The 12,700-nt window shown below is 46.5% G+C and overlaps 1 protein-coding gene across 1 annotated transcript in view; it reads left to right on the forward strand.

Moving 5' to 3' along the window:
- SLC25A12 (solute carrier family 25 member 12) overlaps positions 1-12,700 on the forward strand; it is a 513,431-nt gene that overhangs the window by 304,579 nt on the left and 196,152 nt on the right. Inside the window, exons 7-8 of the mRNA XM_078681570.1 lie at positions 1,277-1,415; positions 1,749-1,842. Of these exons, the coding sequence (XP_078537696.1) occupies positions 1,277-1,415; positions 1,749-1,842 (233 nt within the window). The remainder of the gene's footprint in view (positions 1-1,276; positions 1,416-1,748; positions 1,843-12,700) is intronic.

Consider the following 12,700-nt stretch of genomic DNA (forward strand, 5'->3'; position numbering starts at 1 on the left):
TTTTCCGCAAGATTAATTGGCCGTGTATTATTGCAGAGAACCCAGTATCTCAAATGAAAAATAATGAAAACCTAAGGCTTGCCTGCTGACACATGCTAACATTTTAGAAGAAGAAAGTTGTAGATTTTAAAACGTAATCTGGAGAATGTATTTGCCCTACTGACTTCTATTAAAGCAGAGGAGATTTCCGGCGGGAGGCAAATTAAGGGATTTTCTGCTTTAAAATTGGGAGTCTCCCGCCTGAATCGGATATATTGGCATGTTTGTACAGGGTTCACTGAAAGATTTTACATTACATCTGGTATCTATTTCACTGCTCCACAGGGGATGGTTTTAAAGTGGACTTTGAATTTTCACATATAATATGAAGAATGGTCCACTTTTTGGGTTCGGTTGTTTTAGTGCTCTTAGAACATTTGATATATTTGACTGATTACTATTACAATTGGCTATCAGCTAATATAAATTGTATCACATTCTGAAAGCCAAGCAACATGCTACTTAGAATTTTGACCTCTGCAAGGAATGAAATCTCCATTATGCAGTAACAAACGAGGGGATTCTTTCCTCACCAGAAGCTTCCTCTGTGCTGGTTGTGTTGGCTTCCAGGCCAGGAAGGTTAAAAGGCCCTCAACTTACTACAAGCCCACAGTACTTATCCTCTCTGCTGCCCCCACCTCTGGTGCTACTTACCTCCGCCGTCCCACCCTCGCTCCCCCAAAGACATCTGGAGCCGGAAACTGGACAGGCCATCGGTCACTGTGGTCACTTAGCTCTTGTGTCAGCAAGGCCAGTCCACAGGGAGAAGCGAGGAAGGCCTTCACCTAGCTTTGCGAAGCACCATGGCGCTGTGGAAAAATATTATTTAAGGTGCACAGCTGCTAAAAGTAAGCCGATCCATTGTTATTTATTTACCACAGTATTTCTTTTAGCTTCATTGTCTCTCAGTAAGTAACTCTTTCAGCTTCATATTTAATTAAGTTATTACAAGATCAGCCTCTACAGTTCATTCCTCGCCTGCGATACAAACATTTTAAGCATATACTACCTACAAAAGTCCTAGTTGCTAATATCCTAGTGTTTTAAACTAAAGTATAATTTGTCGAATGTGTGGCTAGAGATAATTGAATTGCAAACAGCTGATTGCGTTTGTTTTGTGTACACACCTGCTTTGTTTCCACCATGTCCAGGTGGCTCTTTGGTTTCACTTTCATGAAGCGACGGTGCCTTTGAGGCCTAAGGTCGCACTAACGCTGTTTGTGCTTTTGTTTTCTAGGCTGCCGGTGGAAACATTTCCCATCAGGTTAGCTTCTCGTACTTTAATGCGTTTAACTCCTTGCTGAATAACATGGAGCTAGTTCGAAAAGTATACAGCACTCTAGCAGGCTCAAGAAAGGATGTAGAGGTTACTAAAGGTGATCTTTATTTTACTTCTTTTCCCCTTCATCTGTGAGCGCGTATTTTAAACAAAGGGCTTTACTAACGCTGGCTTCTTTTCTCTCTAATTGCTATGGTATCATTCATTAACCTTGGTACGTTGACATCCAGAGCATCGGCGGAATTTGCAATGCTTTACTCTAAAGGGCAGGCCTCTGGTGCGAGGAAGCATGCTGGGGGTGTGTGTTTGCTTATGCAATGCTCTCCATGTTTGATTGCTTTTTGGAGTGAGTTCTATCACAATATTAAAGATGTACTTGGAGGTTACACTCAATTCACAGCTGCATTGCTCTCTTTTTACCTTATAACAGAGGAGTTCGCCCACTCTGCAAACAAATTTGGACAAATTACGCCATTGGAAATCGACATTCTCTTCCAGCTTGCAGATTTGTTCAGCGCCACAGGGTAACTATCTTCAAATTCTAAACTTTTTAGATGGCCCTGAACCTGTAAGGTGAATCTTGACTGTTCATCCGCATGTTGGTCCACATGTTGCACAACACCTGCACGGGAGCTATGCACGTACGTGAATGATTCGGGCTTTGCAACTTTCAATCTCTGTGTTTAATTTGTGTAAAAGGTAATGTATATGGATCAGCACTGTAAGTGGAACTGGGTCTGCAAACGGACATTGAATCAGGGCCCTTTTTTAGGTCGAGGAACCTAGCTCTCACTGCGGAAGCAGTGAGGGGCGGAGTCCCGAAGAATTAATGTTTTGGAGTTGGGGGCTTTGGACCCACCTCTCTCCTCCATTCTCCTCCAATGGCTGGCTTCCTAAACGGAGGCCAGCCATTGGAGGAGAAGGGAGTCACTCCAATAAAGCCCCGTCTCTTTCGGATTCGGGGGCGTGTTTTTTTCGTTCTTTAGCCCTGTGACGTCACCCGTCACTCAGAACTCAAAAACACGCCCCCGAATCCGAAATTTACGTATGTTTGGGGCCGCCATTTTGCTGCTCGAGCAGCGTCGTACATGAGGTAACTATCCCTTGTTAGGGTGAGACAGCCCTGGAAATGTTGTCTGTCGGAAGGCCGTGATGACTACAAAAAATCAGCCAGTGTAATGACTCCTTGCCCTCTACATAGCAACGTTACGAATTTCTACGACCAATTCTCAATTCGTATTAAAAAAAAATGTGCACAGAGGGGTCTTTCTTTGGAGTTCGACGCCATTCCGTTTTCCCGAATGCCCGGGTTGCCGAATATTAACGTGAACTAGTCTCGATTCTTCCACGTGCCTCTTTCTTGCATCTGTCACTTTATCTCACACTATGGTACACCTACTTTTTCATCCCTGCTTCTCCCTTTGCACTGTTTCCATATATGCTCTCCCTACTTCTTTCTCTTTTCATGGTCTGCCTCCTCCGTGTAATGAAAAATAAAAACGTTCGTGTGACGGTCCACAATAATGCATGGCTGTGCCCACCGTCTGCAACCACCGCGACAGGCTGACCCTTGCCTGGGGCAGTAGCATGCCTTTCACTCCTTTCTTTAAAGAAGTGCTCTTTTTCCCAGTTTTACACAGCACAAACCCGACCCGACGGTATCGGAGCGTTTTACTTACTCTTCTGAAGGTACGTGGAGATTAAGTGATGTGCCTGGAATCACAGGGCGTTGAGATGACGCCGAGATGCGAACTGGTTCCCCACGTCAAAAGTCGGCAGCTCTGGCCGCTTCGCTTGTGCTATTGCCACGCGTTCCCCGTGTTTTTTAAATATTTATTTACATGGACCTGCCGTGCTCTAGAACCACAATTACTCTTCTCTCCAGCAGTGTGTGAAGAATAGCACGTGCTTCCTACACCATTGGAGGATGTTAACGCAGCCAACAGGATACCGCTGTCGTACTTCGGAACTGCTTTGCATGGTTTAGTTGTAAACAGTACAATTCGTGCCTTGCCAGCCACGTCGGCGCTTTTCATACCAGTCTGCGGGCGTGTATTCACTTGTTACCACAACGCAGACTTTCTTGGAGAAAAGAAGCAAGTGGCCTGTCTGTGATTCAACTTGCAGCCAGTGTTATTCAGATTTGCCCAAGATCACAACAGAGACAGAAGCTGGCGCAGCCCAGGCTCACTCCCAAAGCGTTTCCTTCGGGGACAGACGGGTCTCGATTTCGCACCCCAGGTAGCAGAGAGGGCCGTGTGTAGTTTCACGGGTTGCACCTCATCCCCTGGTCTGGTGTGAAATCCCCCCCCCCTCCCCTCCTGGGGACTGGGAAGTCTTTCCGTCTGATGATGCGCAGGTTCGAGTCCTTTGATATACCCAGACAGCAGATCAAGGGCCGGCGCCCTCACAGTTGTTTGTTTAAAAAAACACCTTTTTTCTTTGACCATAGAAGAGACATAGCATGTCAGGCTAAAATGTTATTTTTAATTTTAATTCATAGACCTCAAACTATGCTATCATGATTCTAATAAATTCGCAGTACTTTGGAACTTTGACTGGAACGAAGGGCTTTTGATAAGAATAGGACCGCGCATCTCACCACACTGAGGCCCATATGTATGAGCCCAGTTGCATGGAGAGATTTATGAAGCCAGGCGTGGCTCTGAGTGGATTCATAAATCTGGAGTAAACCAAAGCAGCGCAAATCGATGCGTTGAGTTACTCTACCATGGGAAGGCATTCCACGAGAGTTGTGTTGCGTTACTCTACCATGGGAAGGCATTCCACAAGAGTTGTGTGGTTGTTCCCACGCAACTCCCATGGTTTTTGAGCATTCCAGATTTACCAGAACTGGTAAACCTGGGAATGCGCCAGAAAGATATGCCTTCCTAGGGGAGGCGTAACAAAGGGAAATATCATCATTGCTCCTTGTTACTTCCTCTTTCTTTGTGTGCTGCATAGGAATATACCTCTCAGGATTGTGTTCTTTGCAGGAAGGTGCCCGTTCCTGCACAAAAACAGTCCACAATGCAACACAGGTACATGGTGCATGGGTGCCTGTGTGGGTGCTAGGCAGCCTAAATGGCCGCAGGGCAAGGGCAGGGATGCGCTTTATTCTTTTAAGTAAGGTGCATTCCTGCCCTTTCCCTGGGACCACAAGGTCATAAATATGCCCTTCAGTGTGTCTTAAAAGGATACTATGAAGTGATAGGCACACCTGGCCAAATCGCCTTTCATGTAATCGCATTATAGTAGTATATGCAGATACCATTAACCACCATTTGTGTCCTTAAAAGTGATAGGTCACCTCACAGGTCCCACCCCCCATCGGTGTGTCCTTAAAAGTGACAGGTGTGGCTGCAACAGTGACAGGTCTGTGTGTCCTTAAAAGTGCCCGCTGCGTGTCCTTAAAAGTGACAGGCATCTAGCCCCTGGAAATACAAGGGTGTGGCACAGGGTTTCTGTCAGAGTGTGAGCGCCATGCACATGCTGAAGCTCATGCTAGGTTAGCAGGTCATTTAGGGGTGTGTGTAAAAAAGGTGTGTTCCTGTAAGAGAGAAATGTCTGGGTCTGTTTAAAAACGAGGGCTGCCTTGCTGTGGCAATTGGTGTCTGAGCAGGCATCCCCAAGTCCCCCAAGTCCCCCAACCCCGGGCAGTATGGCTGCCTAACACATTGGTTTACCGTGCAGAGGTTTTTATAAAAGGGTCTTTCTTTAGAATCAGATGTAGCAATTTGAAATGCGGCCCCAGCCCCAGCTGGGGGGCAGAAAACTAACCATTAGGCTCACGTCACGAGTCACAACGTAAAAACACAAGAACAAAAGTCACAAGTCACAAAAAGACCTGCTCGAGAGGCAGTTTTATGGGACCGCTGGCACAGATTTCTATTTCGGACTGAGTGATTTACTCTCGGAGAAATCAAACAGAGCACTGACACGGAGGCTAAAATACCAAATAAACTGTCTCGCGAGCAGGCTTCCTTCCTTATGTCTATGACTGTCTGCTACTAACAGATGCACTTAGTTAAACGGCGCCACTACCCCAAGAGGTGCTATCTTCAGGGGATCCCTTTAAAGAGTATTGTCTTAAATCTGAGCAGCTGTTGTTTAAGTACCGCAGACCCCAACGTGTCAACAGCCCGGGGCCTTAAAGGTAGATTCCCCACAACACAGTCCTGTCTTCCTATTTGATTCCGTTGAGAGTGTTTATCGCATCTAAAAAATACATGCTAAACGCGATTTCCATATCATAATGTGTGCTTTGAATAAACCAAAAGCGGCATATTTTCTTTGATGTGTTGGCAGTAAACAAACAGATTTTAAATTACAAACAATCTGTGAGAGCAAGAGCTCAGATTGAAGTGTGTGTGTGTGTGGGGCTGCTTGTGTGTGTGTGTGTGTGTGGGGGGGGGGGCTGCTTGTGTGTGTGGGGCTGCTTGTGTGTGTGGGGTTGCTTGTGTGTGTGTGGGGCTGCTTGTGTGTGTGTGTGGGGCTGCTTGTGTGTGTGTGTGGGGCTGCTTCTGTGTGTGTGTGGGGCTGCTTGTGTGTGTGGGGCTGCTTGTGTGTGGGGCTGCTTGTGTGTGTGTGTGGGGCTGCTTGTGTGTGTGTGTGGGGCTGCTTGTGTGTGTGGGGCTGCGTGTGCGTGTGTGTGTGTTGGGGGGGCTGCTTGTGTGTGTGTGTGGGGTTTGCTTGTGTGTGTGTGGGGCTGCTTGTGTGTGTGTGTGGGGCTGCTTGTGTGTGTGTGTGGGGGGGCTGCTTGTGTGTGTGCGTGGGGCTGCTTGTGTGTGTGCGTGGGGCTGCTTGTGTGTGTGCGTGGGGCTCTCTGTGTGTGGCTTTCTGTGTGTGTGGCTCTGTGTCCGCGAATACTCTCTACTACTCTCTAATGCTCACCTATTACCATTGTAAATGACAATACCATTTATTTATGTTTTTTAAAAAAACCTGATAAAAAATGTCATGAGCAATGCCAATAGCTCTACCTTTAATAATGCCGAGACCATTGCATTGTAAATGCTTGTTCTGTCCTTGAACTTCTGGAGAAAAAAAGCGGTATCTGTCTGTAACATACCAACGTTGCAATGCAACCCTGCTGAAGGTCCTTATTCGTTACACAAAGATGGAGTGACATGACGCTGAGTGTGCAAGTAATCGCTAAAATCTTATACCACAAAAGTCTTCTGAATAACACACCCATGGGTGGGTGCATCGGGGACTCATTGTCAGGGTGAACCACAAAAATTCACTAAACCTGTGCTTAACCCTCTGGTAGCTTGGCACAAAAGCAGTCTGGCTTAACTTAGAGGCAATGTGTGAAGTGTTTATGCAGCTCTCAAAGAGTAATAAAGTAGAAACACAACAGAAGAAAAATTCCACACCAACTTAGAACAATCATGTAAAACTTAATACATTATTTGACACCAAAACAACAAAAATCCAATCAGTAGAAATGGAGATACGCAATTCTGAAAGTTTCAGGTAAGTATTGCACCTCAAAACACCACTCGTGACTATCTGGTCCTTCGAGACCGGGTGAAAGCCACAAGTTCAGACTGACTGCGATAGAGCATGGGCTAAATACAGGGACCAGGTTAGGCCAGCTGAAAAAGTCACCATCTCAAGTCAAGCTCGAAGAGTTCCATTCGCCTAGAGTTTATCGCCGTTATCGAACACACTTGGTCTTTGAATTGTCCTTTCAAGGACTTGCACGAAATGCCCTGTGTTCACTCCCTACTGCAATCAAAATAAAATTCTCCACAGATGGTAGCCTTGCTTGGAGCGATTATTATTCCCCATTACCACATATTTAGCTGTGGTGATTTCCTATAAGGCCTTGCGTGAAATGCCTTGCGTGAACTGCCTACTTTATACTATATACCTTCAAGGTGTCACGACCCATCCTAATGTCTTTTTAGCCCAAGATAGTCAGGCTCACATCGGTCTTTGTCTACTTAAAAGGATCCTGAAGGTTCGTTGTTAGCTAATGGGATTCAACTGATCACTCCTCCATCACCCCCGGAAACTCTCCGTTAGCTGTCACACTGAATTCTTTTGACACATCCCCAACCTCTGTCTAGATTCTTTTTTTTTTAAACTTTTTTTATTGTTATTTCGTTATCGTAAGTGTTTAGACATCAATAAACAATAATCATCTCCATCTGCAAGTAATTGGTACACATCACATTGCATTGCATACACGACAGTACCGTCTCAGCCCCCAAATAGAACACTACAACAGGTGACACCATTTCTCCCATTATCTCTCCCGTGTCTACATCATCCAGATGTACTCATCGCCCAACCCACTCGTCCCCCTCTGTATTCATGGACTGTCTTCCAGAGTTGATGTCGTTTGCGGAGGTTCACAGATATTTCCTCGGAATTCATTCCACTTTCCCCATATTCTAGACCATTTTTAGGACACCCTCTGTGTGTGTACACTGCTCTTTCTGCTACCATGCATCAATGTCATTTTCCCATTGCTGCCGTGTAGGCGATACCCCGGATCCCCAGTTCCTTGCTATATTACGCTTGGCAATCGTCATCCCGAGTGTAGCCCAGTTCTGTAGAGCCAAGTTTAGGTCAGTAGGTTGCCAAATATTTAAGAGACAGCATCTGGGGTCTCGCTGGACCTCTGCCCGCCCCACTTCCGAGATCTCATTCATCACCCTTTCCCAGTAGGCTTGAATGTTTGGACAGTCCCATATTATATGATAAAATGTTCCAACTTGTCCACAGCCTCTGAGGCAGAGTGAATCGAGTGTGTGCCCGAGTTTGTGTAATGTGGTGCGCGGATAATATATGCGATGGAGCACTTTAAGTTGTATGAGTTTTAACCTAGATGGGATTGCTGCCTCTCGGGCCGACGCCAGTGCGTCCATCCAGTCTGAATCCTCCATGTCTCCTAAGTCTGTTGGCCATTTTCCCTTCAGTGCTACCATGGGGTCAGGTTGATTATTAACCAGTTTACGGTAGGTCTGTGATAAGGCTTTTTTGTCCATGTAATCCGTGAGTAGTCTGTCTTCTAGGGGGGAAGACTCTGCTAGTTCGGCGCCTAGGGGGATTGCGCTCTGAAGAGCGTGTCTAATTTGGCCATAGCGGTAGAGTTCAGTTTCTGCCATCCCATACTTTTCTTGTAGATTTGCAAAGGTAAGGATCTCTCCCTTCACCCAAAGATCACCGATTTTAGTGATACCTATGAGGTCCCACTGCCTGAATCCTTTAGTGTTCGCCAGGGTTCCCAAACGACGAGCCTCCCATAGTGGGGTGGCTAGTGTCAGTACTCCTTCCCAACCCAGCGCCCTTTGTGCAGTGTGCCAAATTTTAACCATGTGTGCCGTTGGACCTGTGAGCCTGTGTCGCCTCTTGTTGGTGTAAAGTTCTTCATCAAACGGTCTACGGGTAGCAGATTCCTGTCTAGTCTGAGCGCTGGTTCATCCTGCGGGACATGAATCCATTGATTTATTATCATTAGTTGTGAGGCCAAATAATAAAATGTTACGTTTGGCAAGGCAATTCCCCGTCATACCAGCTACGCACTAGTTTGTGTTGCGCTATTCGGGCTGGTTTACAGTCCCATAGCAGCGAGGAGACTTCTGCTTCAATTGCTTTAAAGTATGAGAGGGGACCTGAAATGGGGTATTTTGGAGTGCGTAGAGGAATCTGGGGAGCGCCAACATTTTGAATAGTGAAGCTCGTCCCATCCGTGTCAACGGAAGGGATCTCCAGTGTTTAACATCTGCCTTGAGTCTCGCTAGGGGTCTCATCAGGTTTTCTTCCATAAATATAGGTCTTGTGGGGTGACATAGATTCCCAAATATTTAAATCCTCTGGTTGCAATTTGTAGTTCGCAGCCCGGAGGGAGCTTAGGTATAGGGCCATGCAATATATAGAGCAGTGATTTTGTCCAGTTAATAGTATATCCTGACATTGACATTGTCCCGTGCTCTGTAAGGATGCTGAGCAGGGCTTCCAGAGACTCTGTCGGGGAAGTTTTATATATATTAGTACGTTGTCCGCGTATAGCGAGATCCGATCTTCCCAATCTGCCTCCCATTTTATACCGCGGATCGAAGGATCGTGCCGTATCCATGCCGCAAGTGGTTTCTAGTCCAGAGCAAAGAGGAGAGGAGACAGGGGGCAGCCTTGCCTCGTCCCTCTCCCCAATGTGAAGTCCCTTGATACGCGGCCATTCGCTACCACATGTGCTAGGGGTGCTGTGTATAATAATTTGATCCAACCACAGAATTTCGGGCCAAACCCCTTCTTTCGGAGTACCGCGAATAGGAACGGCCATTCCACATGGTCAAACACCATTGTGGTGTCTGAGAGGATGACCGCATGTTCCTGGACCATTGGCATCCGGGCCAGTACGCCATGTAGACTGCGTAAGATAAGGGAGGTGTTTCGTCCAGGCATGAATCCAGGTTGGTCTGGATGAACCAGTAACTTAAGGTGGGGCTGTAGTCGGAGTGCCAATGCTTTGGCCAATAACGTGGCCTCTGCGTTTATTAGGGATATCGGACGGTAGGAAGAAGTTGCCGTCGTAGGTTTACCGGGTTTGTGAATTGCCACGATCGTAGCTAACCTTTGGTCTCTGGGTAGCATCCCTTGCTCTAGGCAGTCGTTATACATATTAAGTAAATGGGGCGTGATGGTGTCTGCAACCTTTTTGTATAGCTCTACTGGCAGACCATTAGGTCCCATTGCCTTCCCCGTGTGAAGTGTTGTCAGTGCCGTCCCCAATTCCTCGGCCGTGAAGTATGCTTCCAGTTCGTGCATATCGTCTAGTGGCAGTGTAGGCATTACTATATCGTGTAAGAATTGCATGTTTTCCTCTACTGTGGCTGTGGCGCGCGGTCTATATACCTTTTCGTAATATGTTGCCAGCTCCTCCACTATGAGTTGGGGATCAGTCGTGACCTTGTCGTCATCTAATGTCAACTGTGCAATCCACCTATATGCCTTCTCCCTCTTCTCCAACCATGCTATCATTTTCCCCGTCTTATCACCCAGTACGTATACTCTATGTAGGGTATCAGTGTATGTTTTTGCCATTTCCCATGCATAAGCTCTAAATTCTTGGGATGCCAATGTCAGGGCCTGTGTTGTGGTATCAGTAGGATTTGCGGCATGTGCCACCTCCGCTCTCTGTGTTGCTTCTTCCAGGGTGTCTAGGTGTCTCCTGTTTTCTTGTTTGTGACTGGTAATGGTCGAGATGGCCTGACCCCTAATTACTGTCTTGTACGCCTCCCATAAAGTGCACGGCGAATCTACTGATTGTGTGTTTTCCATGAAATATTGTTTAGTAGATTTTACAAGGGCCTTGGCTATCTTATGATTCTTCAGGTATCCCGGGTGGAGCAGGTAAACTCTCTGCCTTCCGGGAAGCTGTGTATTGTATAAGAGTTGCAAAGGTGAGTGGTCAGAAATGCCCCTGAGTGAAAGGTGTATTGGTGTTCTGTAGGGTGTTTAAGTCTCCAAATGTCCGTTAGTCCCATTGCGTCTATAAAGTCCCTCAGGGCCTGATTGGATCTGTTTGCCTCCCTGGGTAGTTTGCGGTCTATAGTAACATCTACTACTGTATTAAAATCCCCGCCTACGACCAGTTCTCCCTCAGGAAGGTCAAGTACGAGTTTCCCAAGGTCCTGAACGGCTGCCTGGTGAAGTGTCGGGGGGATATATACTGAGACCATGTTTTACATTCGTCCCTCCCATTGGCAGGACATTGCGGCAAATCGGCCCTGGTCATCAGTCCAAGTTTTCTTTACCACCAACGGAGAGTTCTTATGTATCAGTATACCGACCCCTCGGGATCCTGATGTGAACTCTGCGTGAGCGACCATTTTGAATCCCCAACGGTCAAGTGCTTTGCAGGCTGTTCCTATTAAATGTGTCTCTTGGAGTAAAGCCACCCTAGGGCCTTTGCGCTTTAAATATTGCAGCACTAGTCCCCTCTTGATCTTGTGTCCAAGCCCATTTACATTCCACGATATTATGGACAGGGGGAAGCCTGGCGATCGTGGCGACTGAGAGCTGGTGTGTTGATTCCTATATCGAGACATAGTGTGTGTAGTTTGAAGTCATTAAAGCCGTTGTATTCCCTGCATAGTCTGATCTGAGGTGCATGCCATACGCATAAATACATTGTACCATTACCGACAACCGTCCTTGTTGTGTGTGTACTTTCTGTGCCATCATCAGCAAAGTTCCATGGAGAGATTGTAGAGCAATAAACTTGTAACATAACCAAGTAAACTCCCTAGTACCCAAGATCCATACCCCCCACCCTGCCTCCCTGCCCGGCGGATCCAGAACCGTCCACCACCCCAACTGAGCAGAGCGCTTACAAACCCCAACAAACAGCATCGCTCTTGAGGGTGAGCCTTCCGTGACCATCACAAAGCCCCCCCTTTAGGTGCAGGTCATACAGTGCTGCTTATAATTCGTTAAATCCTACCTGCGGGAGCCACCGTCCCTACTCCCACTACCTCTCGTCAAGTGTACGTCTCAGTGTCTGCAATCGCTGTTTCAACCCGCCCCCCTTTTTTTCCCGCGCCCAACCATGGGTCGTGCCAACAATTTATTTATTTATTTATTTTTGAGATTTATAAAGCGCGAACGTTTGCCCAAGGGCGTCTTGGTGCTGAAGACTCAACTGATGTCTCATACAATGTGAAACCAAACTAATTTACTGTGTGAATAGCCATGTCTTTAGACTTTTGCGAAACGTATAGAGGGAGTGATTTAATCTGATTGGGAGCGGGAGTGCATTCCACAATCTGGCAGCTGTAACTGAAAAACGTCTGTCACCCCATGAAAGAGTCTTAGTACGGGGTACTGTTAATTGGTGCAAAGTCACTGATCTTAATTGCCTAGCTGGGAGATATGGTATAAGCTGGTTTCTCAGGAATTGAGGGCCACAGTGATGCAGTGCTTTGAATACCAGACAGAGCGTTTTGAATTCTATCCGCTTTTTTATTGGTAGCCAATGGTATTTGCGGATGGTATGGGCAATAGGTTTAAATTTGTTTTTTTTTAATAATAATCTGGCCGCGGCATTTTGCACCAATTGCATTTTATTAATGACCCGAGCTTGGGCATTGGCCAGAATGCTGTTGCAGTAGTCGAGAGAAGAAAGGATAAGCGTGCTAACCAGGGTTTTGCCTGCAGTGTCAGGTAGAAACTGAAGAATTTTTTTGATCAGTTTTAGTTTGAAAAAAGCTGATGCTGCTGTCTGATTAGCATGCGCGGCGAAATTGAGATGGTTGTCAAACACTACTCCTAGATTTCTAACCTTTGTAACCGGCTTGGGCGCAGTTCCAAATGAAGTTGGCCACCAGATAGATGACCACAATGGTGAGATTTATCCAAAGATGACCA

This window comes from Lissotriton helveticus, chromosome 3_1 (genome assembly GCF_964261635.1).
Source record: "Lissotriton helveticus chromosome 3_1, aLisHel1.1, whole genome shotgun sequence".
Classification (NCBI taxonomy): Eukaryota; Metazoa; Chordata; class Amphibia; order Caudata; family Salamandridae; genus Lissotriton; species Lissotriton helveticus.